The sequence below is a fragment of the Acinonyx jubatus genome, chromosome A1 (genome assembly GCF_027475565.1).
Source record: "Acinonyx jubatus isolate Ajub_Pintada_27869175 chromosome A1, VMU_Ajub_asm_v1.0, whole genome shotgun sequence".
Classification (NCBI taxonomy): domain Eukaryota; kingdom Metazoa; phylum Chordata; class Mammalia; order Carnivora; family Felidae; genus Acinonyx; species Acinonyx jubatus.
The window spans coordinates 173304746-173331809 of record NC_069380.1 but is presented as its reverse complement, the minus strand read 5'-3'; the positions used below and the strand labels follow the sequence as shown (position 1 = coordinate 173331809).

The following is a 27064-nucleotide window of genomic DNA, read 5'->3' as shown; positions in this document are numbered from 1 at the left end:
AAGGTATTGTGACCTTGCGTTTTAAAATATTTTTGATATACGTTTTTCTTTCTTTATTACACATTAAATCTGGGGGCCCTCCCCCCCACTATTTTTCATTGCTGTGGATTTGTTTGAAACAAATGCTTAAATGAGTAGGCAAGTGATGATTCCATCTGTGCCTCATTTCTTTGTTGCTAAGCAAAAGAATTTATAATGATCTCTCTAGAAGAAAATCATGAAACTCTGTTGAAAGTTGAGTACACAAAGCCTGTTTCATTTATTTTGCATAAGTTTTTTATGTCGCTGTAAGAGAATGACCTTTGGGATAATTTAAATTCCTTACAGTAGGGGGGAGGATAAAGTTAGTGCTACTTAAAAATAGATACCATAAAAAAGAGCCAGGAAGCCTTACATTTTTCTTTGATACCCGATTCTTTTAATAATCCTATATTCCAAATTGCAGCCATCTAATTCTGTAGTTTAAAGAACAGATGTTGCAAACTGATACAGATGTTTTAGAACATATACTGCAGAGTGACTTTATGTATACTTGAGATAGCTCCAAAAACTTTTTATGAGAGTTGTTGAAAATAGGACTACATTTAATATCATTGTTATAAAATTGGATTTTGGAGTGAATAAAATTATAAAAAAGAAAGGAGCTCTGACTAAAAGAAGTTCCGCTGCTGTAATGTTAAAATGACTTATTCCAAATGGTAGTGAGGGGATATCATTTCTTGTAGTATTTAACCTTTTCCCAGTTGAATCAGTTTGCCTGTGGCAATTCTGCACCCCACGCCTCCATCGCTTTTGTAAAGGACAAGATGAACGTTTTCCTTTAAGGGAGATTTAACAGAGCGTGATACAAAGTACCGTAAAGAAGAAACGGATAGTGCAAACCAGCTAATTTTGCTCGTGATTCTTAATCAAATTTCACCTTCCAAGTAAATGACTGTTACTTGGCGTCAGATGTCTTCTGGTGAATTGGGGGCATCTTTAAATATCTTGAAGATTCAGAGTCCACCAGGCAGCGGCTCTGAAAGTCGGGCCGGATCCTTCCTGAACTCGGCTGGTTCCTTCTTGCTCTGTTTGGATGATACCAACTTAACTCAGAGAGGCATGGCAGGGGAGTGGCTAAGGCCTCCAGAGAGAAGAACATGGCCTTGCTTCTAGAAGCTTCGTGAGTAATAGAGTTAAGTACACAGCAAAAAATACAATTTAAACTCGACTGCAGTGAACTGTGTGTGTGGCTGTTTAGAAATGAAACGAAGCGGTTTCCTCTCCTTTCGCTCTCTCCCTTTTATGACCGCTGAAATGGAACATCCTCAACACTCCTTCTCTTTTGCTTGGCTTAGCGGTGCCGCAGGATGGGACCTGGGCTTCTGTGTTGAGGTAACTTCTTTTGTGAGCCAGGAGAGGACAAAGTAGCGGGGCATGATTTCCTTTGTATCACCGACGCAGGGTATATTCTTAATTGTGAACCACTGTCCGCTCTCTGGTTTACTACCGGTCAGGATCTGTTGGATTCCTCAAGCACTGCGTAGGCAGAGCCTACAAAGGTGTGGATTTTGACCAGGGCTTCACTTTTTCGGATTGGGGATTGCTTTTGTTTTTGGTTTTGTTTATTTATTTTGTTTTCGGAGGGGGGGGGGTGGTGGGGATGGCTGGGAGAACAAAATGTGATGTGTATGAACAGCACATTGGACCTTTAGCCTCTGAACTGAAACCCGCTCTGTCCATAGTAAACACTCCTTGCGCTGTGTCCAGACCCTCCTCTGCCCAGTTTATTAACGTAACATGTCGTGGTAAGTAGATTCTTTGCCCTGTACCCTCCACACATTTGTGATAGAATATTGACTTTTGTTTTTATTTGTTCTGAAAATCGTGTAAGCAGTTGTCACAAAGAGGGAGTTTGTCTTATGTCATCCATGATGTGGGTCCAGAATTACTTAAGCAGTCCTCTTAATCCTGAGCATGGAGCACAAAGAATCTTATTTTGAGTCCATGAAAATTCAGTGATCCTCTTAAAACGTTGTTAAACTCCTGATTTTACCTGCGTGAGAGGTGAGGGTAAAGGGGCATGGGGGGTGGGGGGGGGTGAGAGTGAACTGTTTATAGAAGGTTAAAGATCCGAAACATTTCTTTAAAAGAAGCTTTTAACTTTGTAACCTTTTCCCCCCTTTACAATTGTGTTAAGGCTCACATATTTTATGGCTGTTGTGGCTTAATTTTGTTGGATGTACGTTCAGAGCAGGGACTGGTGATGGAATCAACTACACGTGACAGTTAACACTTAGAAATAACAAGAAAATAGTAACTTGGGAAAAAAAGGCAGCAGTCAGGTAGCAAATTAACAAGTGCTTTTCTGCCCTGTTTTACCCTTTCAGTGTTGTGTACAACTTAGTAAGTATAGGTATTGCCTTATGGACAGGAAATAATATTATTTTTCGTTCAGAAATGAAATCAGAACGATATTTAAGCAGTAAAGTCTTCAGACTTTGTCAGCAGTTTGCCAGCGTTACGTATTAGGGAGCTTCCTACACTAGAAAAATAGTAGAAGGAAGTCCAGAATATTTATAGAGATCCATTTTGTTCATGCCCTGCCTCCAAATAAATAATAGTATATGTGCACCTTTTGGTAGTGTCACTTAGTACTTTTGGTCTCCCTTCTATATTCTAAAATTCTCTGGAGAGGGGACTTGCTCTCTTATTTCGTGACAGGTAGTAAACCAGCCCTGAATACTAATAGCTACATAACGAAAAGTCTTTTGATAATGGGGTAATACAATAGGGAGTAGTCTGCAAAGATCTTAAGACTTTTCCTTGACCCTGTGATCTATAATCCTTGAGTATGTTATTTGCCAACTTGGAGCTGTCATAAAAATATCCAGGATTCTCTTTGCGTTCAGTTCAGTGACAGGAAGGACAGATCAGTTGCACAGTTGTGCCACAAAATTGTTTCTTCCTTGATAGGCATGGAATTTCCACATGACTAGTGTATGCAGGTGATTCATTTAGCACCTATATATATATACCCGGTGCGGTGAATTTCTCTACCCCACAGCTCCTTATTTTTTCCCCCTCACGTTGCCACTGTCCTCACTACTAAAGTTACAAGATGGAAAAGAGAGAAAACTCTCACAAGAGAGAGTCTGTTGTTGTTCAGCACTAAAAGTTTGCAAAAGGAGTACTTTTTAAGTAATTTTGAACTAGTTACTACTCTTTGAATCAGGTATTGAGATGGCCAGGCTGCCTCTGGGCTTCATTATTTTGTCTAATTGACGGATTCTGAATTCAGTCCCACGCCAGTGCGCTCTGGTCTTAAAAGCAAGGCTTTGTTTTATTCTGGGTATTACCTGGTAACCAGTCAATTAAGAACGTTAGTGGAACTCTGAAGGGAAAGCAGTTCCATAATCTCTTTGGAATCCAGTTGGGCTGATGCCAGTTGCTATACATTGGGAAAGAGAAGGAGGAATCAACCAATTAGAGGGCCCTTTTTTCATTCTCAAGAAACCCACAATAAGTGCAAATCTCAATTCTGAAGAGCAGTCATGATTAATTGAAGTATAAAGAACTTAAAACAAAAAAATCTAACTTCTACTGGCCCTAGTATTCCAAATAATAAATGCCTAGTATGGTTCATTAAATACGGGTATTTAAATTAGCCACTCCATCTCTTTATTGTAAATGATCAGTGGTTGTTACCTTCTAACCGACTTTCCCAAATTGTGAGGAGTGAAAAGAGAAGCATTTAGGATCGTGCTCCAACCTGGCTCTGCCATTAGCAGTAATAAGGCCTTCGGTCCATCACTTCTCTCTAGATTTTGGTTTCCTCCCCTGGGAATGGAAGGATTGAACACCATGACCTTTAAACTACTGTTAGCAATTCCACAAAGTCTCTCTGACATGGTGTTCCTAAGTGACAAAATTGCAGAGTTTTGTAGTTTAATGACGAAAAGTAGCGAATGGGTTTCGTGTGGGTTTGGGCGTGGCAGTATTTTATACTGATTAGTTGTAGAAAGGGTATACCAGGAATCAAATAAATGTAGTCAGCTGAATGTAGGCTTTGTTTTTAGACTGCATCTTTTCTTTTTGAGATAGGCCTAAAAATATTATGTTTAGGAAGCCTTTGTTTAAACTTGGCGTCATGGAATGTTTTTGTTCTCAATTTGTGGGCCATGGGCCTCTTGAACCATGAGAATTATTTGATGGGGCCCCTATGAACCCATTAGGACTAAGCATTCCAGTTAGGTGATAGATATATCATTTACATATGCAGGATTGTCTTCAGAAGCATGTGGATGCTGATGTAATGTAATTAAAATACATTTCAAGGTGTTGCTAGATTCATAGTAGCCTTCTATTATTAAGGTGGTTTGTTGTTGTTTTACCCGTAGTATTCATGGGAGTGGGGGTTGGGGGTCTCATTTGTTAGTGTGGTGGGGAGGCTCTCTGAAACTTTTTTTTTTTTAATATTTTTTTAATGTTTATTTTTGAGAGAGACAGAGACAGTGTGTGAGCAGGGGAGGGGCAGAGAGAGAGGGAGACACAGAATCCGAAGCAGGCTCCAGGCTCCGAGCTGTCAGCACAGAGCCCGATGCGGGGCTCGAACTCACAAACCGGGAGATCATGACCTGAGCTGAAGTCAGCCGCTTAACCGACTGAGCCACCCAGGCGCCCCTAATTGTTCTTCTTTAAACTGCCATTGGAATGTACCCCGTTACCAAAAAGAGTGTAGCGTAAGGAGGAATTTAATAGAGGAGATGGTGAGGATGGAGACATAGAGGAATGAGGAGCTGAACTTGCCTTACCCTAGATTATTAGCTCCACCAAAATAGCACTTTGGGACTTTGTCTCTGACGTCTGAAACCATCTTTTTGCCCTTCGAGGCAGGGCTAGGAGCGTGGGCTGTTTAAACTACGTCTGGCACAATGCTAGGGTCCGGGGGAGCCCTGCGACAAGGGGCACGTGTGCTCTGCGGTTGGGTAGCATGGCAGCCCCTGATAGCAGGGGGAGACAGCCTTCTTTAAGGCCCACGGTTTGAGCTCCTGCTTATATTCCAGTTCCACAAATATTTGAGCACACTCTGTGCACCAGGTAGTAGTAGATCAGAGGACACATTTGATGCCAGTCTACGGTTTTCTTTTTTGAGATAGACCTGGACGTTCTGTGTAGCAAGCAGTGTTAACAACCACTTCCAAGTGGAAGAGCTCATCCTTCTGATACTGTTTCTCTGACTTTCACTCTGTGCCCCTTCTGGGATTTATGTAACTTAAATCCTTACCATAACCTTTTATGTGAGTTTTGTGATCTCCATTTTACAGTTGAAGAAGTTGAAATTCAGAGAGACACAACAGCTTCTGGAAAAGTCACTCATCACTCAACTAACTGGTACCTAGAAAGGAACACAGAGCTCCTGGTTCCTGGTTTAGTAGCTTGGGTGTTTATTATGTGGCATTTAAGAGGAAAACATAAAAAGAGCCTGACTGTTTTTTTTCTTCTTCTTCTTCTTCTTTTTTTTTTTTTAGTATGCTTTAGACAGAGAATAGGCGTTAACGTTTCTTAATTTTTACTTAGGACACTGGGTCAGAATTGAAGATCTGCATTTTATCATAATGTACTGTAAAAGATTCAGATCTCAAATCTGCTGGTTTCTTACTGAAGGTTACATTATCGAGGGTAGAGGTCAAAATAGGATCACTGAGGGAACGTTTCCAAGGTGGCTTATTTTCCCTGATTCTGATTCACCAGGTCTGTCATGAGACTGAAGCATGCGTATTCTCCAAGTGATTCAAATACACTGCTGTCTTGCCCCACGGTCATCTTCACTCACTTTGTGAACCACTTTGGATATAAAATCTAAAGCTGTGGGAGGCCATTCATACAACAAATACATATCAAGAATCAGCCATGTGCCAGGCACTATTTTAGGCTGTTGGGATATATCAGGGAATAAAAGCAAAGACTCCTGGCCTCATGCATCTTATCCTTCAAATAATTAGCAGATATCTTGGAATAATAGCTTGTTTATTATTTAGTTTTGAAGGCTAGTAAGGCAGAGGAAGCCTCAGTGCCTTAAATATCGATAGGAGAAAATAAAAACTGGGCCTTCTGAGAAACCACAAAAGGTGAAATTACATCAGGTGTGAAATTCAAGTGCATTCTTCATTAAGGTTCAATAAAGTCATCAGACTTTATATTAAATAAGTGATTAGATGGGGCGCCTGGGTGGCTCAGTCGGTTAAGCGTCCGACTTCGGCTCAGGTCACGATCTTGTGGTCCGCGAGTTCGAGCCCCGCGTCGGGCTCTGGGCTGATGGCTCAGAGCCTGGAGCTTGCTTCCGACTCTGTGTCTCCCTCTCTCTCTCTCCCTCCCCCGTTCATGCTGTGTCTCTCTCTGTCTCAAAAATAAATAAACGTTAAAAAAATTTTTTAAAAAAAATAAGTGATTAGAGTTGAGGATAGGTATGTATGCAGAAAGCCAGTTAATGACTCTGCCGATTGCTTTTTGGGGGTTGGACTTCAGTAATCAGTTTCAGGAGCAGTTTATCACTCTTCTCTAAAGTTCTCAATCATTTGCAAGCAACTTGGCTTCTGGCATCTAGAGATTTCATAAGTTTGTCTTGATCTTTTATGTTCATGTCAGTACAGAGAGCCGTGTCTCAAAATCATTTGTACCTTGGGGTCAGATCGCTAATTCTTTGTTTATTCACTGGTTCTTTTAAAATGTGTCCCTTGTAACACATGCCTTTTTTAATCAAACTTTTGCCAAGATAGGAGAATTTCAATTTACTGCCTTGACTTTTTTCTGGATTTCTTAAAACTTTACTACCCGTTGGTCTGTTTTTCCACTTTTCTTTCCATTACATTATCTTTTTGTTTTTGTTTTTCAAACTGGCTTTTGTTCATTCAAATTTGGACAAAAACTATGCCTAGTTTTTTAAGCTTTAAAAATTGCTATTAATCACTGGTATCATAACATCCTCTTAAGGCAAGTTATCTTGTTGCTCTGTCCTCTAAATGTAGCATCCAGAGTCAGAAGGCCTCTGGCAGGAATAAAAATAGCCTTCCTGCTTGCCGGCTTGTTGTTGGTTTACTGGCAGTAGGAAATCTTTTGAATTCCTTAATTGGGTCAGCTGTTTGCTGGTTTCTCTCTAGACATCCCCTTCTGCCTGAAATTCTTAGATGCTTTTCGTTAGGTCTTGCAACTTTGTACCTGCCCTGAGTTCCAGTCAAAGCCATCCTTCTTTTTTATAGGAAACCTTCTATAATCTATGGAAATTTACCCCTTGACTTTCCCTGTCTTGCGGATAAATGTTATTGTTTTGCCACGATTACAATCTCTTATCACAATTGAAAAATAAATTTGAGGCATTGGTACAATACCTCCTTGGTTTTTTTATAAGGAACATTTTTTCAGTTGAATTTTCAGTTTTCATTTCTTAAAACACTTCTGCTACTTTGCCAGTTTGGCTATTATAAAGGTAAGGAGTTTGATTTTTTCCCCCTTCGCTCCCCCAAAGAATCACATCCGTTTGTAACCAAGAACACCAGCAAGCTCTCATCTCTCTGCAGCTGAAAAATCCCCCAGATGGCCACTCCCTTCTCCAAGTTTTCAGTTTGGATCTTATTTGGCTAAAACAAATCCTTCCTCTTTCTTTCATAAGTGGGAGATTGTTGGTTATCTCTGGCTTGTGGTCTCAGAGGGGAAAAGATTTAATGTTAATAGAGCACCTCTTCTGTACCGGGGACTTTTCTGAGCATTCTGCAAAAATTGTGTCATGAATTTCTCAACAACAGCCTTGCAAAGTAAATGGAAATACTTGTTTTACCGAGGCTCATAAAAGCTACGTAATTCGACCTAGCTCACAAGACGGGAATTGGTCTGCCTCTCTACCCTTTCTACTGCATGTTCCGGGGCAGAGAGACCACCAATTGCTGGCTTTGCTTCATTTGCTTCAGCTATTTATGGAGCATCTTTGCTCGAAGCTCTGGGAGGCAAGACCTCCAAATGTGTCCTGAAAGATTTTGTTGCCTTAGAGAAAGAGGGAGTTTAGAGATAGGTAATTCAAATATCGTGTAAAGGGTGTTGTATGGAGTGCATGAGGTTGTCTGAACCAGGGAGCCAGTGGTTTGGGCAGGCAGGGAGGACTTCCCATAGGATGAGAAGCTACCTGGGCAGAAGGGTGGTGGCTTGAGTGGTGAGACATTGGGAGTAGAGAGAGGAGGGCATTCCAGACAGAGGGTGGAACCCGGAAGTAAAAGTTAATGGGCCAGTAGTTCTGGAGTAGCTAATGTGGGAAGGGAAATGGCAGTGTGGAAAGATGAACCTGGGGAGATAGGCAAGAGAAGTCAAGAATTTTTAGTAAGCCCTGGGTTTTAAAGTGAAAGCCAGCTCTTTCTCAGAGAAGGGTTTTGTTTAGCGTGAAGTGTGTCTTCGTGTGATTTAAATGTCTCTTTGGATGGGTGAGGGGCAAGATTCGCCAGCTGATGTCAGTCCCAGCCAGTTCCTCCTTTGTGATTTTGCATGGAGACATCTTTACTGGAGGCTGGTGGTATCACAGATAGGTTAGGGGGTAGAATAAGGTCAGTGGAATGCATTAGTAAAAATAATTACACGATTAAGTGATAGAACATATTGAACACATTTTACAATAGTTCCTATTGATATGTGTTCTGCATCTGTCTAAGTATAAATTTGGTATTCAGAAACTGAATTTTTTGTACATCTCTTTGAGCCTTGCTCTGTGTTGCCTAGGTCCCCACAGCGCCATCTTGCTGCAAGTCTCAGGCAGTGTTGGTAAAAACCGCAGATGCAGAAAGGCAGGTAGAGCAACACCTCCTTTAAAAACTCATTGGTGGCAGTATAGCTTTGACTTGCTTAAATGTGAGCTAAGGAAAATTAGCAGGGACACTGCAGTGAAACAACAAGTGTATATGTATGTTTATGTATGTATGTGTGTATGTATGTTGGTACTGTGTATAAATCTTTACTCTGCCTTAGAAATGGGCCTAAGCCTATATACTTATCCTTTTCCTGTTAGAAAATTTTAATGGTGTCCACTGAAAACCCTTCTCTTTTCCTCGGAGTATCCAGGTTTTTGTAGGGTGAGTCAATCAAAAAAACTTAGACTTTTACATCACTCGTTACTTTATATAGGACTGCATGGCTGTATTTTGGGCAACCTTGCAGTTATCCCGTATTATCATTCCTTAGCCTACACACGTCACCGACAATGCTGGCATGACTGAAAAAGAAGGTTGTGGCATGAAATCGAATAGCACTATAGAACATTTGACATTTTTCGGTGTTTGTATATGTATATTTCTGTGTTTGAAATAGTAGCATTTATTATATCATTTCCTGCCGAATCATCAGTAGCAGTAATATCTGGGTAATGTTTTAGAAAATAACTTTTTCTCTAATTTTGAAAGTGATGCATACATATATATATACTCTAATGTATCAGAGTATCTCCTTCTAGTCCTTCCTCCTTTCATCTCATTGACGAGGTTACTTTAGTTTTCGTCTTAGTATAATAGTACATAGTGTTCTTTTGGGTACTTCTGCTCCCCCCCCCCCCCCCATCAGCAGTTCTTATTCTGGTTGGTAAATATTGGTTCTGCAACTTGCAAAAATGCCTGGCATAAAATTGGCTAGCTGGAGTACAGATCTTTTCCGAGCTGTAGAATTTGGTAGTGTAGTTCCCCAGAGTCTCACACTGTATCAGTTGCCTGTATTTGGCTAGGTTGAGTCAGAGCACCAAATATAGTCTCTGCCTTCTGCATGATGTATGCCGGGCTCCTGGCTCCAAATGCCCCAGCTGGTCTCCAGGGACTACTATTTTTCTGTCATAATCTCCGTTAAGATTAGGATGGCTAGCCAGGCAGTATTTCTATATATTCATAACATAATCAATACTAAGAGCCTTCCAAGATTGAATTTTATCCAGTAGGTTCACTTTGCCTGAAATCCCAGTGTCCTCCTTCTCCCTTGAGAAATTCAATTCTAAATGTGCCAAAACCTGGGTTATTTATAGATAGATGAGTTATCAAAAAACCAACCAAACAAAACCCACAAACACTGGATTATATTCATATTCAGATAGCTCATTTATTTTTGTTCTACTTCACTTTATTCATTTGTAAAATGCTGGTATTTTAATTTCAGTGGAATGAACTCATTGAATGCTTACCTGGTACTCAAACAGGAAACTCAAGGTACTTAGGTAAAAGTCTAATTCTTAAAGGGGGCTATTATGATAAAGAGATAAAAAAAAAAAGAAATTTAGATGATTACCTAACAAGGTTGGCTGTTGCAACATAGTTAGAAATAAAACTTAGTGAGTTAATCTAGAAAGGGGGTTGCCTTTTGGGGAAGGTTGCACTGGAAAAGGGTGAATCTGAAGAGAGAAAAAAAAGAAAAGATTTGAAAAATCCCCTCCCCTGGGAACAAAGGAAGAGAGTACTGTCAGACAAAAGAAGGGATTGTCAGTGATCTAGCTGTGGAATAGAAACCGCAGAAATGTCTGTAAAAATTGGCATCCGTAGAACAGAGGGAATATTAGCACAGAAATGAAGGGTGTACAAGGAGAATGAAAAGGCTTACGGAAGACTTGAATGTCCCATGGCACTTAAAATGAGAGTTTATGGAAGATTTCCAGAAAGGAAGTGATATGTGTCATCCATAATGGATGTCATCAATGGATGACTTTAGATATTTTAATTGTAGAAAGAATTTACAGAAGGGTAGGGCAGTCAGGTTAAGGAAGCATTATGAAGTTTTAAAAAAAGTTTTTTGAAAAAAAATATCATTGCTTATATTTTCTGAATTGAAGTAGAAAACATTACTGATTGGTTAACAAAATGTCACAGGTGTATTTGTTACCTGGAGGCCAAAATTGATTCCAGCTTGACAGGACTCATATCACAAGACCAGGTTAGAAAATTAAAAACAAGTATCACTTTCAGAGTTAAACTATGAACTTGGCTGTTGATTCTTCAGTGCCCTATTGTCTTAGCTGAAGGGTAGAGTTACTGCATTCAGAAGTCGGAAGAGCAGGAAAGGTGTCAAAGGTCACCTACCTTGGCGGTAAAGGGTAGGATCTCCTCAGAAGCTGTGCGTTGAGGGAAACTCTGAGAACTGAATTACGGACATTTTTGTGCCTGTCAAGTTGAAATATTCTTCTTATCTCTCTCTCCTTAAAAGAGATACCCAAAAGGTGAGTTTCTGATAAGGTGGAACTTGGTTTGTGTAAACTGGGCCAGCCAGTTTGGTCATTTGTCTTTTTTGGATTCTCATTGTTGATTATCCCTTCTCGGCATCAGATAAGAGGCATTTAGTTTATATGGAACAGTTCTGGTTTCACCTGGAATGTTAGCATTAAAAAAAAAAAATAGAATATCTTCTTAGAAGTAAAACATTTCCTTTTAACTTCGATTAATATAGTTAAATACTTTTGTTTCTGTGTTGACTTACATCAACTTAAAAAATGAAATGGTAAATGAAAATGGTATGTATCATAGTTCTCTTATTTACTAGAGGGTTTTTGCAGCAGTAAAATTTGTACATGTGTTCCATTACAGAAAATCAGCTGCTACTTTGAGTTAACTGATTCAGAAACACTACTCACCCGCTCCTAACTTTTTTAACAGTTAAGGTCATGTTCTTTTTCCAGCATCACCAGTCTCTGCTTTAAAAAAAAAAAAAGAAAAAAAAAATGCTTGTGACAGATCATACAATCCAGGCTTATAGTTAAAAGCAGTTTAGATGGAATTCGCCCAACTTGGATACTTGGCTGTGTATATCAGCGTTAAATAATTGAGCCAACTTTCATGAAGAAGTTGAATATCAGAATTAACTTTTACCTCCTCCTTTCCTATTTCCATCCCTAGCTTCAGTCTAACTAGGAGCAAACTGAAATTTAAGTGAAATAATTAACAACTTAATAATAATCCTTGTATTTGGCCTTAAAGTATAGGAAAATTACGAAGTTCAGATTTTGTTTCATATTAGACTCCCAAGTTTTGGACATGGGTTAACTAAAGCTATTAGCAATAGAGCACAGTTTTCTTTTTTCATGGCATGAGGTCGTTTCTTTGGAGACTATTTCAAAGAAGCAGAATTTGAGAAATCGAAAGGTAGTTGAGGCCTCAAGTTCCTTTCTGAGGAGTTGTAAATATATGGCTGGTGGAGCGATAGGACCACATATTAGCTCTGGTTCCCACAGTGTTTCCTGGAGCTAGATAGAGCCTCCTGGCATGTTGGAAGGCTTGCCTCAGCCTTAAGGCGTGCGAGAACCTCTGCGTACCCACTTTTCCATACCTTCGGAGAGTCTGCTGTGATTCTGTGGGATTAGAGTTTAGTGTGCTATTTCCTAATGAAATGTCTGCAATTAGGAGTCAGTTTTAAATTCTCACACTATTCCCCGATTTACAAAGTGCTGACCATGGTAGATAATTAACAGTCACGTTCTCCTGTTCGTTCTTTAGACTTGTAGAGGGTTTTCCACCATTCTTAGGAAGGCGGGTGCAGATGAACGTGTAGAATATGGAGACTTAAAACTGTTGCCCTGATAATGTTTATAATTTACAGAGTAGAACTAGGGGTATGGTGTGTACCCAGAAGTAGTACATGGTACTATGTGGTGTAGATATTTAGAAACTCCTCCAAAACAGAAATGTAATTCCTTATAAATGGAGAGATCCACCCCACTGCTGTTTCCCTCCCTTTATTTGTGGCTACCAATCTAGAAGATGCTGTGGCTTCCAAAAATTTTAGTGCCAACACAGATTCTCTTTTGATGGACATCTTGGGTGTCCACTGTAGGTTCAAAACTAGATTTTGAATCACCTCAAAATCAGAAGTAAACCATCCCGGCATTTATTGAGCACCTATTGTGCTCTGGGCATTGTGCTCTGGGCTTTGATATTTTCTGTCACATGTAAGTACAGTGATATGTTTTGCTTACCTTCTGTGCATTTCCTCCCAAATGAGAATTTAAACCTATTAGTGTGTCTGTACATGTAGTTATAAGCCTGGGCTTTTGTTATGAATTATATAGAGAAATCTTCCTGCTACTTACGTACTTTTAAAAAAGCACAAAAAAACTGCACACCTGAAAACTTTCACACTTACGGAGCAAAAAAGCTATCATGATGAGTTTGTGTTAGAACATAATGTTATAAAGGAAATTACTTTGTGTGGGAATTTGGAAATTAGACAGCAAATAGTTAAATATGAGGGATATTTTATTTTCCCACTTTCAAACTTGCCCTTTTTGGATGTTTGTGAACATGCTGATTGACATGTCCTCTGACTCATTGTGTTCATTAGCACAGCAAAGTTTTATCCCATAATAAAGCTTTTTAAAAATACCTTACCTATTAAAGCTATTAATTCAGCTTTGTTACAAATACGTTTAAACCATCTATGAAAAAAATAAATTTAGTAACGGCCTTCTTTTACCTTCAGGTCGTCTAAACTATTCATATCCAGGATCCGATAGCTCTCTGCTTATTAATGGTAAGTGATAATTGATTTACCCTAGTGAAGTTCACAGAACTGAACCAAGTTAGTCCTAGATGAGAAAATATAGTAGGTATGCTTTGACCGGTGGAAAAAATGACATTAGTTTGTTCTGTAATCATAATTGCAAGTTGCTATTAATCTATTAGCTGTATAATGAATAATTATGTTTCCTCCTGATTGTGGCAGGAACTTTTTAAACTTTGAGAACCAACTGATTCTCTGTCTTGAAATTGGTGACAGGATAAATGAGAATCACATACTGATACATAAAGAATGGTTTAATCTACCCTTAGATTCTGTAGCGTGACCTTTGAAATGTCAACATAAAAACCATTTCCATGTAGTTAGAAAAATGTTCCAGGGGAAAAGGAGGGTAATCAGAGATCTGAAACCAGAAAAAGCAGCCTGAGACCACAGGGCTTGACATTGTGAAGGACAAGGTCATTCACTGTTGGCTGTCTAATGAGAACAAGAAGGATGAAGTTTTATTGGCCTTTACAGTGCCTTTGGTAAATTCTCCTTTCTGGTTCTAAATATTACCCCATTGTACTATCGAGTTCTCTTTTATGCGCATTTGCTGAAACAGACTAAATTTCACCAGGAAGGGGCATCTACTCCTAGAAGGAATTAAAGAATCAAAAAGTGTCTGTTTTGTTCTACTATCGTTTAATTGGGTAGAATTCAAAAGACATATTTACTTCTTTTCTACTCATCCACTATTGAATATGGATCTTAAATTTGTGTGTTCACAATGCCTTCTATCTGCCAAAGTTTAAGTCCCACCATCTCGAAGAAGTATTCCCTGACTAAAGAGCCATATTCTCATCATTCCAAAAACGAAATCAAACCAAACAAGCAAGCAGAAAACCAACACACCACCTTGTACTCCTTGTCCATGGTATATCATGAATGGAGGATTACAAATTATTTTTGTGACTGGATCTGCTTTTATGTTTGAAATCAGTATTCTGAAGGACATAGGATTGTTGAGTCAGGAAAAGTGAAAAGAAATTTGATTGGTGAGAATTGCGATGGATGGGTCAGATCCTCTGGAGACCGTACAGTTTATAAAAGCCTCACTTATTAGCAGACTCTTCATGCTACAGCTACCAGAAATAATGTCAAAATATAATACTTCAGCGTAAATGTGTGTAGACGGAAAACCAAACCCAGTGGTGATAATGACATCGAGATAAGGGGGAATAATATAAGGGGTTGCCATTACAGCAGGATCTTAGCTTTTCTTGTGGAACGAGTTCCAGAGTCTGTGTGCTGGAAATGGCAGTGAACCCAAGATTTGAGATATTGACGTGTGATCTTAGGCAAAGTGGCCAAGTCTTCTTTGTCTCACTTTCCTCATGCAGTTGCTAAATTAGATCATTTGCCTCTGGGGTCCATCTCTGTTGAGGCGAGACTCTCTCCTGGGTTTTCTTTAAAGCTAAATTCACTTCAAAATTTTTAGAGTCTAATATTATATTTCCTCCTCCCCCCTGCCATTAATATCCTTTCTTTTATGAATAGATTAGTTTTTGTGACCCCTACTTGGCAAAGAAAAATAAGGGTAACTTTCTCCCCCAAATAATTATATTCTGACATTTTACTGGTCCACAGACTCTATGGTTTTTGCTGTTACATTCATGGAAATTTTGTTTATTAGATATACTGGCTGAGGTTAATATGGTCTCAAACTGAAAGGTAGGAAGATAAAGAACAAAGAGATGTCAGAGAGGGAGAACTTACTGGTTCCTTAAGCAGGATCGCAGAGTGGGGTTATGACTACCGTAGTCTCAGATCTAGTGTTCATCTCAGAGGGTCCTAGAACTTGATTTTGTCAGATTTGATCAAGTGTCAGTTTTTAATCACCAGCCAACTAGGACCAGATGCCAATTTATACATTTTTAATACGGAGTAAAACTAGGTTGACCGGATGCTGGAGTTGGCTGACAGGGTCATTTTCTCCCCGGTAGCAAAATCCAGATTATAGCAGATTACTTTAAAATCCTGGAATTGAAACAAGGTGGGGACGGAGGGATGTTGAGGCAGTTTTCAGTCACCTTGATTAGATGTGGGCATTGCCTGCTCTCTTCAGTCAGATTTTTGAAGCATCTTCTATGGTGGATTGCTTCTATAGATAAATTACTCTTATTCATGTGTTGCGTTTTTAGTAACTTTGCTGTCAATTTAGCTCATGTTTTGGAAATCTAGTGTAAAGCATTAATTGTACTTAATGAAGATAAACTCACAAATACTACCCATTTCACAGAATTGAGATGAAGATGAAATGCATGTAAACCACTTAGCATAATACATGGCACACAGTCAAATTAAAATAATTAGAATGGTTAGGAATAGATGTGGCTAGGAATATTAGCGCTAAAAATTTGTAAGGAAAAAACAAGGGATTAAGAGGAGTCTAAGAATTGTCTATAGTTGACCATGCTTTCTTTGTCTGATTATTAACAGAGGGGCGCCTGGGTGGCTCAGTCGGTTAAGCATCCGACTTCGGCTCAGGTCGTGATCTCGCGGTCTGTGGGATCGAGCCCTGTGTCAGGCTCTGTGCTGACCGTTTGGAGCCTGGAGCCTGCTTTGGATTCTGTGTCTCCCTCTCTCTCTGCCCTCCTCCCACTTCTCATGCTCTCTCTCTTTCTGAAAAATGAATCGACACTAAACAAAATTAAAATAGATAACATGAAACTTACTGTATTCATTTTGAATTACAGTCCCTTCCTGTCTTATGTCCTTGCAGTCTTTTCTGAACACTGAAGATAACAGCCTAGTTCATTGTGCTGCTATATATTCATTATTAAGTTTAAGACTTTAAGGAACTATAGGAGCTTTCCTTCCCTGCCCACCATAAATCATCTGTTCGTGTTTTAAAACCTTTATAAAAGTGGTTATGTAGCTATTCGACTTTGTGTAACCTGCAGTGTTTCAGAGTTTTTTTCTTCCAAGCCACTGTTGAGTGGAAAGACATTTCTCTTTTGTTCGGATAAAAATGTGTAAGAATTGTTTACTCTTTCTCCCATGAACCTCTGAATTTCGACTATGATTTTTATCGTACAATTTGTTTTGAAATTTTCAAGCAACCTCCAAGTTCTTTTTGGAAAAAAGTAGGCTTTAAATCCTCAATAAATAAAAAGAAAAAAAGATTCAGAATGTTCAGAGTGGTCTACCAGCTTCAACAGTTTATATTGAGTTTATATTGGAGTAGTGTTGGGATTTGCATGTACAGAGATAAAAAGGGCTTACTCATCTGGTAGATCAAATTACTTCTTTCCCCCTTGGCCATGCTCAATCATCAGTTTTCATACTATGCAGTGACCTTCATATACCACTCATGACTTTTAAAAGACACTGCAAGTATAATTCAACAGATAATAATTGATAACTATGCTAAGAATGTTGTAGTGCACATTCTGGGGAATGATTCAATTTATTGCCGTTATCAGTTGTAGAGATTTTTTTTTTAAGGGACATTCACAGGGGAAATCCTTGGGTTTTAAGTGTAATAAAACCCCCAAACTTCGTAGCTACTTTCTGGATGCTGTATTCATTTGCTAGAGCCGCCTTAACAAGTACCACAGACTGGTGGTTTAAACAGACATTTTTTTCCTCGGAAGAAATAAACTCCAGCTTCCAGTCTTGGAGGCTGGAAGTTCAAGATCAAAGTGCCAGGAGGGTTGATTTCTTCTGAGGCCTCTCTCCTTGGCTAGATGGCTGTCTTCTCTCTGTGTTCACATGATTTTGCCTCTGTGCATGAATGGTGTCCTAATTTCTTCTTATAAGGACATCAGTCATTTTGGATTCGGGCCTACCTCAATGACCTCATTTAACCTTAAGTACCTCTGTAAAGATCCTGTTGTCAAATATAGTCCCATTCTGAGGTCCTGGAGGTTAGGACTTTAGCATAGGAAGTTTGAGAAGGGGACACAATTCATCCCAGAACAGATACCTTTTCCAAATAAGTTTTATGTAATAGGAATATAGTTAGAACATCCATTTCATGGTTATGAAAAGCAAGCCCAAAACTGACTCAGTTTCTCAGCCAAGTCAGAAAGGAGCTTGGGCCAGACTATCCTCAGGTTCCTCAGATTCCTTGGTGTAGCTTTGAGACAGACATCAGATTAAAAGATTAATTTTCCCTTTACCCATCTTGAGAATTTATTTTGCCTGAGAAGACTAACGTACAACTACCACCACCTCTGTATAAAAGTATTCGTGCTTGGTACTTTTTTTTTTTTTTAATGCGTATTTATTTATTTTTGAGAGAGAAAGAGAGTTCAGGCAAGGCTGAGAGCGCAGAGCCTGATGACGGGGCTTGAACTCCTGAACTGTGAGGTCATGACTTGAGCTGAAGTCAGCCGCTTAACCGACTGAGCCACCCAGGCGCCCCTGAGCTTGGCACTTTTTTTTCCCAACCTCCCATTCCGCTGCTTCAGCCCATAGGATTAACTGCTTCAAAAATAGAACTTCTGGCAGGGAAAGTTATAGAATAACAGCGAAATATATTAGGTTTTAACAGATTCATGTATGTATTTCCTTTTCTCTGTGGATGTCTTTTACTTGGAAGCATCCATTAAAATATTTGTTTGTCCCAGATAGGAGATTCGTAAGAGATCTTTTAAAGGTTAGCATAGAACAACAACTCTTAATTATAGTTCTTTGGAATGAGAGGAGGAAGATTGTTTGCTTAAGGGTTGCAGGGCGGTGGGGTGGGGGGGTGGGGGTGGCGACATACACAGAAATCTATGAAAAGAGAGAGGGTATAATTTACCCAGGAGAAAAGTAGATTATAGTCACTTACTGAAAATGTATATAATATGGTTCTAGTTGCTAGAATAAGGAGCATGTTGAAAGATGCCTTCCTGAAAAAGATAATATGAAAACATTGTAAACTCTAAAGTGCTCTGCGGTTGTTAGCCTTAGAATAGTAATGAAAAGCCGAGAGTAATTATTGAAGACCAACCTCAGAATATAGACACATGAGTTTACTTTTGTGGAGGGAGAAAATTACTATTTACTGAACATCTGACTATGTGGTCATGATATATACATAGGCTATCTTTTGTTATTCTCTAATCAGCTCTCCATTTTTATAAAAAACTGAGGGTTGGGGATATAGAGAAACGAGAGTCACATCCTCTGCCCTTCTCTAAAATAGCTCTTCACACATAATATATTTGTCTCATCTTACCCATATCTTTGAATAGCATACCAACAAGTTAGCGTAAACACAAGCCAACGTGACATAGGAGATTCTAACTGTGAAACGTAGATTTAAAATTTGGGATACTGTTTCCATTACATTAGGGGTAGATTTATAAAATGATTTAAGATGATTCTCTGCCTCTTTGTTGAATTGTAGGCCCCAGTCTTTATGATGATTGCCTGCTTTTTGGTTCTACCGTCTTCATTCTTTTAGCTTCCAGCCTTTGATTTATATCTTTTTAAATGACTACTAATTTGACTAATTCCCCTACATACTTTTTTTTTAGTCCTATTGGAAAAATCTGTTGTTCAATAACATCTCTTATTCTGAGCCCTCTCCCCTTGTTTTTCCAAATAGAATTGCTATCTGTTTTCTCAGCTTGGGGGCAGTGAGAGTTGTAGACCAAAGGCCTGAGGTAGGCCAGAGTTGCTGGAGTGTGATCAGTCTTTCATTGCCTCCTAAAACGTAGTCATCTCTTATCCCTCATGGCCTAAAGCCTCTTCTTTACAAAGTTGCTTTTCTTTAATGTATCATTTGTTTGTTTTTAATGTCAGTACCAAGAAGAAAACCAAAAACGATCTGTGAGCGAGTATAGTAATGTAGTTGATTAATGTAAATAATACAGAAAAGGATAAAACAAGAAGTGAGATCCTTCTTTCTTTCCCCATGCCAGTTTTTCTCCCTGAAGGTTCTTGTGGTTTTTAGAAAAAAGATTTATGCAAATTCCCACATACCTATTTGTATTTTCTTTATTTTTTAAATTTACACGTTATGAACCATACAGTACACACATAGGCAACTCATGGAAACTCTCTGAGAGAGCTTTAGATACCAGCACATGAATATTTGCCACTCTTAAAATGGCTACATGCTAGGTATTTACTTCTTAAGATTGTTTCCCTGTTATGGACACTTGTTTCTTTTTGACAAGAAATGAGAAACGTTTGACAAATGAGAAACAATGAGAAAAAGATACTTTATAAGAAACAAATAATATTGTCATTTTTATAATGATCTATAGAAAAAAGATCTGAAAAGTCTATCTCTACCTTCTTTGCAAATCTAGCATCCCAGAGTACTGGAATGTTACTAGAGGGAATTTAATGATGAATGTAGGGCATTTGTAAGCAATCCTGTGGAGACATTTTGGAGAGAAAGTATTTATCAATAGACCTCATAACAGCATGCATCTAGAAATCATAAAAATTGATAGCTATGGGGCACCTGGGTTGTTCAGTCAGTTAAGCATCCGACTTTGGTTCTTCAGGATCTCGCGGTTCATGAGTTTGAGCCCCGGGTCGGGCTCTGTGCTGACAGCTCAGAGCCTGGAGCCTGCCTGGGATTCTGTGTCTCCCTCTGTCTCTGCCCCATCCCCACTCATGCTCTGTCTCTCTCTGTCTTAAAAATAAATAAAACATTAAAAAATAATTTATAGCTACAATGTTTCCAGTCCATTTAGAGCATTCTTGAATCATGTTAATACTGAACATGAAATTATTGAGGACTTTATAAGTGAAAACTAAGAAATTATAATAAAAGTAGATAAACATACAAATAGTAGTCATTTTAAATCATATGGGGACTAGAAGATTTGTGTGTAATAATAGCATGCATTTTACAAATATCTTTAACAGTGTACCCTTTGAAAATTAAAGGAAGAATCTGGGCAGAGTTTATTTCAGCCAACTTAGCTAGAATTTTCCAAAGTGTAGATTTCTTTATACATATTTAAGTGATTTTTTTTTTTTTTTTTTACCCACCACTTCCTTGGATGTTTGAGAAACATGAAATAATATGTAACATTTGATGATCATGAGATTTCAAATCTGACATTTTCCTCAATAAAGTGGTGCAGACCTGTGTTTCAAGTATTCCATCATCATAATCTTAAGCCAAGTATAATTTGAAATAGTTGGGAAAAAGATGCTTGTTACATCTTTCCTATGTAGGATGAACTGGCACCATTTACTACTCTGTTAATATCTGGGTTCTGGTTACATAGGTGTATTCATGGTCTGGAAAATTCATTGGACTCTGTACTTAATGATCTGTGTACTTTATTTTGTCATGTCAAAATCTGCATTAAAACTAATGTATAATTAACAGCGCAATAATAAGTGGAAATAAACATTCTTCTCTTCTGTGTTCTAGAATATCATTGTTTTTATCTTTTGGCACTAATTTATATTAATTTCCCTACTTCATTTGACAGTTTTTGTGGTTGTAAGCGTTGTGTGCCTATCCCTTATTTTTCTCCGTGTGGGAAAGCATTTCTGAATAGTTTTCAGAATTTAACCATGAATTCTTGTGTATTAACCAGCTTAATTCTGTGGTATAAGATCAAAGTTTGGAAGTATACATTTACAGATTTTTGAGATTTTATTTTTGCCTTTAATCTATAGCATTTACTGTTCCTGAAACTGTATTTATTTTTGATAAGTGGAAGCTATGAGAGCTTTATGTTAATTTTATAGCTTTTAAAAGTCTACTCTTTTCAAATATTTGTTTTCTTAGAAATCTGAGTAGCATCAGTCAACTTTTTAAGTTTGACGGAACCGAGATTTTCAAATCATTCGTTTTCCCAAACTTCCTTGTCATTGAAGTAGTTATAGGACTAGAATGTTCTTAAACAAGCACCTGTTTTTATATCTTTGTCTTTGCAACCTATGTCAAGTTAACTGAGAAAATACCTCCCCTCACCCCAAATTTAAGACCTACCAAAGTGAAAACCTAGTTGAGGGAGATTTTATGTGGTTTTAATCCATTTGTTCAAGTATTTTGGTGAAATCCAATGTTACCTACTAGTGGGAGAACATGTATTTTGTGTGTTTTTTTTTGTTTGTTTTTTTTCAACGTTTATTTATTTTTGGGACAGAGAGAGACAGAGCATGAACGGGGGAGGGGCCGAGAGAGAGGGAGACACAGAATCGGAAACAGGCTCCAGGCTCTGAGCCATCAGCCCAGAGCCTGACGCGGGGCTCGAACTCACAGACCGCAAGATCGTGACCTGGCTGAAGTCGGACGCTTAACCGACTGCGCCACCCAGGCGCCCCAGAACATGTATTTTGTATGAGACAGTCTCACTTTGGAAAATACCCACACAGTGCTTCTAAGTTACAACTCCCTTATAACTGAATTAAACATCTTAGGCATTTATTTAGTGGGCTAAGAACTAAAACCCCGACCAGTTTGTATAATGACTTCTTCAAGGTACGACTCCACCTTCTAACTCAAAAATCGACCCCGACTTCCTGTTTGAACACTCCCCTGCAGCCAGGTCCTCACTCGTTCCATGTCCTTCTGTTCTAGGCACCTTTTCCTGACCATGACAGCGCTCCTATTTGCTGCATTGCTAGGCCTGCAGTGCCCTTCCTCTGTTTGTTCCTTAAGGTCTCACGTGCCATCCCATCTCCTGCTCCAATGCCACACCCCCTCTCCCTGACTCTTTAATCGGAGCCAGTTGCTTTCCTCCTCTGTTTCTGTTGCACCTAACACATAACTATCACTGCAGTAGGCATGCTGTATTATCATTATTTGCTTATGCAGCTGTCTGGCATTTACGTTTGCTAGTTCTGTGTAGTCAGGGCCGTGTGCTTTGTCTGTAGTGCCCAGCCAGATCAGGCATTCAAGCAATGTTGAATTGGTTTCAGGTGTTTGGGCAAGCCCGGCTTTTAAGTGCCAGTTGGTTTCAGGGGAGCCATTTTCTCAAAAGCTTCTTGATTGAAAGTTTGTACTGCCCTTTTCCTGATATTCAAGGAGATACGTATCAGTATATTGTATACTTCTCTTAGCCGTAACTACTTGGCAATAAAATGCCAGACCTTTTACTTTTCAGCGTTTGGGACATGGTGGGAAATTTGACAAGGGACAAGAAACTTCCTTTGGCTAAAAGGAAGTTTATAAATTGCCTAAAGATTTCACTTGTTACGATTTTCTTTATGAGAGATTAATCAAGCCATCGTGTAAAATTGCTATTTATCCGGTAGTGGTGAAAAAGTCTTGAATTAAATATTGACATATTTGCTGAATTGCTAGTTAGCAGGGAATTCTGGGACAATGTAAGATCAGTATGGTAGGAGTCGGTTTAGATCGTGTTACATGTTACCTAGTTTGGATCCTGGGTGACAGTTAATAGCCAAAAACTTCTCTTACCACAAGTAAAATTCAATACAGCTTTACAGTGTTCTCGAAGAACTTAAAAACAAGTCAGAAGGGTGTATTAAGTTGACCTCTCACCATCCAAATTCCTTGTTTTTGAGACATTTACTAGGAAATGCGGAGCATAGCCAACTTTTTTCAGTTTCAGAAGCTGGTAGTTGAAATCACAGTTGATTATTTTGACAATGTTTGAAAGGTTGTTTTTGTTTTTTGTTTTTTTTCTCATTTGACATGCAGCAAGGACATATGGGCGAAGGAGAGGTAACATTATTGTTTCTAACTTTTGAATGTACCAGTTGTATTTGGAGAGGACCCAAGTTCACTCAATTTCTAACCCTTGTGGGGAAGGGGGGCGGGGGAATGCACCGTAGCTTTGATCCGTACATTATGTGTCATAGTCAGCATTATAGACTTTCTAATTTGAAGGAGTCAGCATGGTAGGATTTGGATTTGAATCAATAATGTCCCCGAATTATAAACTCAACTTCTTTGTATCAGAAGATTTATTTTGCTTTTTTCCTTGCTGAAAGGAATTTCTTAGGAGAAGAAACTTAAGGATCTTTAAAAAGGAAAATATGGGGTGACTAGTCTCAAAGTGCCTGATCATATTGGAAGCTCTGTTATACTTGAATACCTTATGTCTACTTTTCTCTACTAATTTCAGCATAATACTGAATGAGATTAGCTACACAAATGACAAATCCTATACATTTCCAACACTGGAGGAAAAAACTCGAGAAATTTTAGAGAATTTAAAAGAACCATTTCCTAGAGGTACCTGAATAAACCTTATTTTTGACGCCTGTGATAGCTTTGCCTTTTTACAAGCAAGGTGGATAGTCAGATAGCTCAACTCTGAAATGGAAGTGACTTTTGAAGACCATATAGGAAATAACCTCCAAAGTCATTTTTTATCTTCATTACATAGCCCTTGAGCTATAGTTTTATGGGATAAATGCATAGCGAGTACACTGTTATTATTTGCGTTCAGTCAGGAAGGTCGAGAGGAAGGCAAGTGTGGCAAAAAAGGGACATCGGAATGTTTCAGTGGAGGAAGAGCACTGACCGCTACATTTCTGTAGGATCTGTGAACAAACTCCTCAGGTAGTACCTGCAAGGAAATTGGCAGCCCGGAAAGTCCCAAAACAGCGCTCGAGAGATTCTACAGTTATTTGTAGCTCTGTGTTTTCGCTTATGATTTGCAACGTTCATGTTTTGCGGTCAAGTACACAGGGGAATAATGTGAACCGCTTGGGCGTCTCTGGTCTCTTCCGCTTATATTTTCTGTATCATAGGATTTTCAAACCGCACACATAATGCCTAGTTTTTAGAATTAGCTGGCACCGGTGGCAACTGGTCCTTACTCAAACTGAAAGAAAATAGATCGTTAGCATGCCTAAGAATCTTAAATTCTGTAAGACTAGACAGTGAGGTTGGAGAGCAGCATTAAATGGGTTTTGATTAGAACCCACTCAGGTAAACTAAGGTGAGTGCTCACTTTAAGAATGGACTTGTGCATTTTAAGGACAGTCTTAGAGGAGGTCGGGCAGGCTATGTCATTCTGTGTTTTTGAAAAATTCAAGTGATCTAGCATCTGCTAGTCAAACTTAATACTTGGTATACATGTCTAGGTTGCCCGTGACCATGGGGCCCTGCCAAGGCAGTGCTGTCTACTGCCAGCTGCTTCCAAAAGAGAGTGCTCCCTCCTACTATACTTCTAGTTCACCTCCCTGAAGTTTCTGGATCCCAGGGGGCTAGTTGAGCAGTCTTCTGTTTAACCGTGTGCTTTTCTCTCTGACTCCATTGAGACTTGAAAGCGATGGGAATTCAAGAGCCTATCTAAGCAATTTGTTATCTAGTGAGAAAAATAAAAGCAGCAGTTTTGTTGAATCTGCCCATTTCCTGGTTTCTTGGGTAAGGTAATCGGTGGCAAGGAACATTTGCTGTTAGCGTTTTCTTTTTTTCCTGCTTTCTATTCCAGGTCAGTCTTCACTGTTTCCAATGGAAGATGGATTCTTGGATGATGGCCGTGGGGATCAACCTCTTCATAGTGGCCTGGGTTCACCTCACTGCTTCACTCACCAGAATGGAGAGAGAGTGGAACGATACTCTCGCAAGGTGTTCGTGGGCGGATTACCTCCTGACATCGATGAAGGTATATTTACAAAGAACGGTTAATTGCACGGTGCCTACTGTGGCACATAGTAGGTAACTCATAGATGGTGGTGGCTGTTATTATACTAACAACCTTATCTGACTCCAGGTATTCCGTTTTGATTTGCATGGTTCTTTTGTTCTATCTCTCTATCCTGGCAAGTGAGAGTAGTTTACGGAGGAAGGGGAACAGGACTTTGGCAACACCAGCTGAAGCAAGTGATTGTGCTAGATGAAAAAGAGTAAACATTGGAAAACCGGCTCAAGGAGTCTGTTGTGGGCAAACAGTGCTTGCTGCGTTTTCGTCTGTGCGGGCTGCCTTGGCCAAATTCCACTATGTGTTTTCCTATTTGTTTCCTACCTTTTATGAGTGCCCCATAAATGTGGTTAATTGAACATTTAAAATCCTAGATTAAGTGTGAGCTTTTGGAAAATAAAGCCTGAAGGAGGACCACAAGAAAGGGAATCTTCAGAGTTTTATCATTCAAGGAGTATGTTTTCACTTGTCAAATATTTACAGGCTTTTCAAATGCCATGCACTGTTCTTAGGCTTGTTTATAGCATAACCAAGATAGAAAGTCCTTGTTTGCATAGAGTTTCAGTTCTAGTGGAGAAAGGCAGATAAAATAGTGTGCAACCATGTAAGAAAGTATCAGAGAGTAAGTGTTGAAAAAAAAATAGTGTGATACTGTGCTATTTTGTGATACGGTGATATCTTCTTAGATTCGGTGGTTAAGGAAATCCTCTTTAGGGAAGTGATATTTGAGCTGAGACCTGAATTAGGAGCCAGCCATGCAGAGATTTAGAGGACTAATTGTTCAGTAATATTTTATTCCTCTGTGGGTCTAAATGACCTAGTAAAGACCCAAGGTGCAGACCATAGAGCAACCACCATATATCCTTGGTGGTGGTGGTGGCGTTGTTGTTTGTCCTAATCTCTTTTGTCTTGGTTTCACCGAATTGGAAATGGAAATAAACCAATTAATGTTACGGAGAATAGTTTTCTCTAAAAATCTGTAAAGTCTAATAATAAGGTTTAATGGCTTCCCATTAGGCTGAGATTAAATGTATTGAGTCACTTCATTTTCCTGAAGATGATCAATCTTTTGGAAGGTTGAGACAAAAAGGTTTCAAAAAGCCAAAGACTGAAATAAACACAGTTCTCTTTTGTTTTGTTTGTTTCGTTTAATCTATGAAGCTGTGTTGGGATTTCAGGTGAGACTGAATCAGTCTCCATCCTGTCGTCAGAGGGCACAGGTTTCCAAAGTGTTCATCTTGGGCTCACCACGTGGTCACAAAATTGGCCTCTCTAAGTAAGCTCCGAAGTTCAGCCTTCTCTTTTCTCTGCCTGGAATCCTCATTTTCCCTAGTACCGTAGATTCTAGGTGGTTTTTTGTTTTGTTTTGTGTTTTAACCTTTTAAAGTCTTTATAGCCCAGATGGTGTTTAATGAGTGAATTACATGCTTACATACAAAAAGAGAGAGACGACTGAATTTAACCTGACCTTGCCTGGGATAAACTCCTTCCTGGCCTAGATAGCCTGTATTTTTTTGGAAAATTACTGAGCCATCTTAAATGTGCAGTTTCTAAAACTCTTAGAAGCACAGGTAAATATAACTAACCTGGCAAAGGAGATGGTTTAAACTGAGCAAAATTAATGGGAATTATGGTAGTCGTCTTGCATTATCCTTAAGACCAAGCATATTGATAAGTTATTTCTATAACATGAAATATGCGGTCCTGGAGAATATTGTGCTATGTGGAATGGTACCTCAACAATTATAGGGTTTCTGGGGAAATAGGGTTAGAAGCAGCTAATTTTGAACCTATTGAACTTTGTACCCAAAGTTCATTAGGAAGCACCAGCAAAAAGGAAAGTAATGTCCGGAGATAACTTGGACAATGTAGGCAAGTAGGTCAGCATGGTTGGAGGTTACCTCAAGGAATACTGAAGATGCACAAAACCACTAGAGCAGAAACGCTGGCTTGCAAGCTTGGAGGCAGTGCAGATGTAACTGGACCTCAGCACC

General features: G+C 39.1%; 1 protein-coding gene and 1 long non-coding RNA gene across 5 annotated transcripts in view; both read left to right on the top strand.

Annotated features, from left to right (window-relative positions):
- Positions 1-27064, top strand: part of CPEB4 (cytoplasmic polyadenylation element binding protein 4) — a 66723-nt gene that overhangs the window by 27462 nt on the left and 12197 nt on the right. The window contains exons 3-5 of one of the 4 annotated variants that reach the window (XM_015072698.3): positions 13456-13506; positions 23117-23140; positions 24861-25034. In XM_015072698.3, coding sequence (XP_014928184.1) covers positions 13456-13506; positions 23117-23140; positions 24861-25034 — 249 coding nt within the window. The remainder of the gene's footprint in view (positions 1-13455; positions 13507-23116; positions 23141-24860; positions 25035-27064) is intronic. The other 3 variants (XM_015072700.3, XM_015072699.3, XM_015072701.3) reach the window with 3 other exon arrangements.
- On the top strand, positions 1381-11389 carry LOC113592821 (uncharacterized). Its single transcript, XR_003412766.2, has 2 exons — positions 1381-2046; positions 10153-11389. It is a non-coding gene; the product is annotated as an uncharacterized LOC113592821 (long non-coding RNA).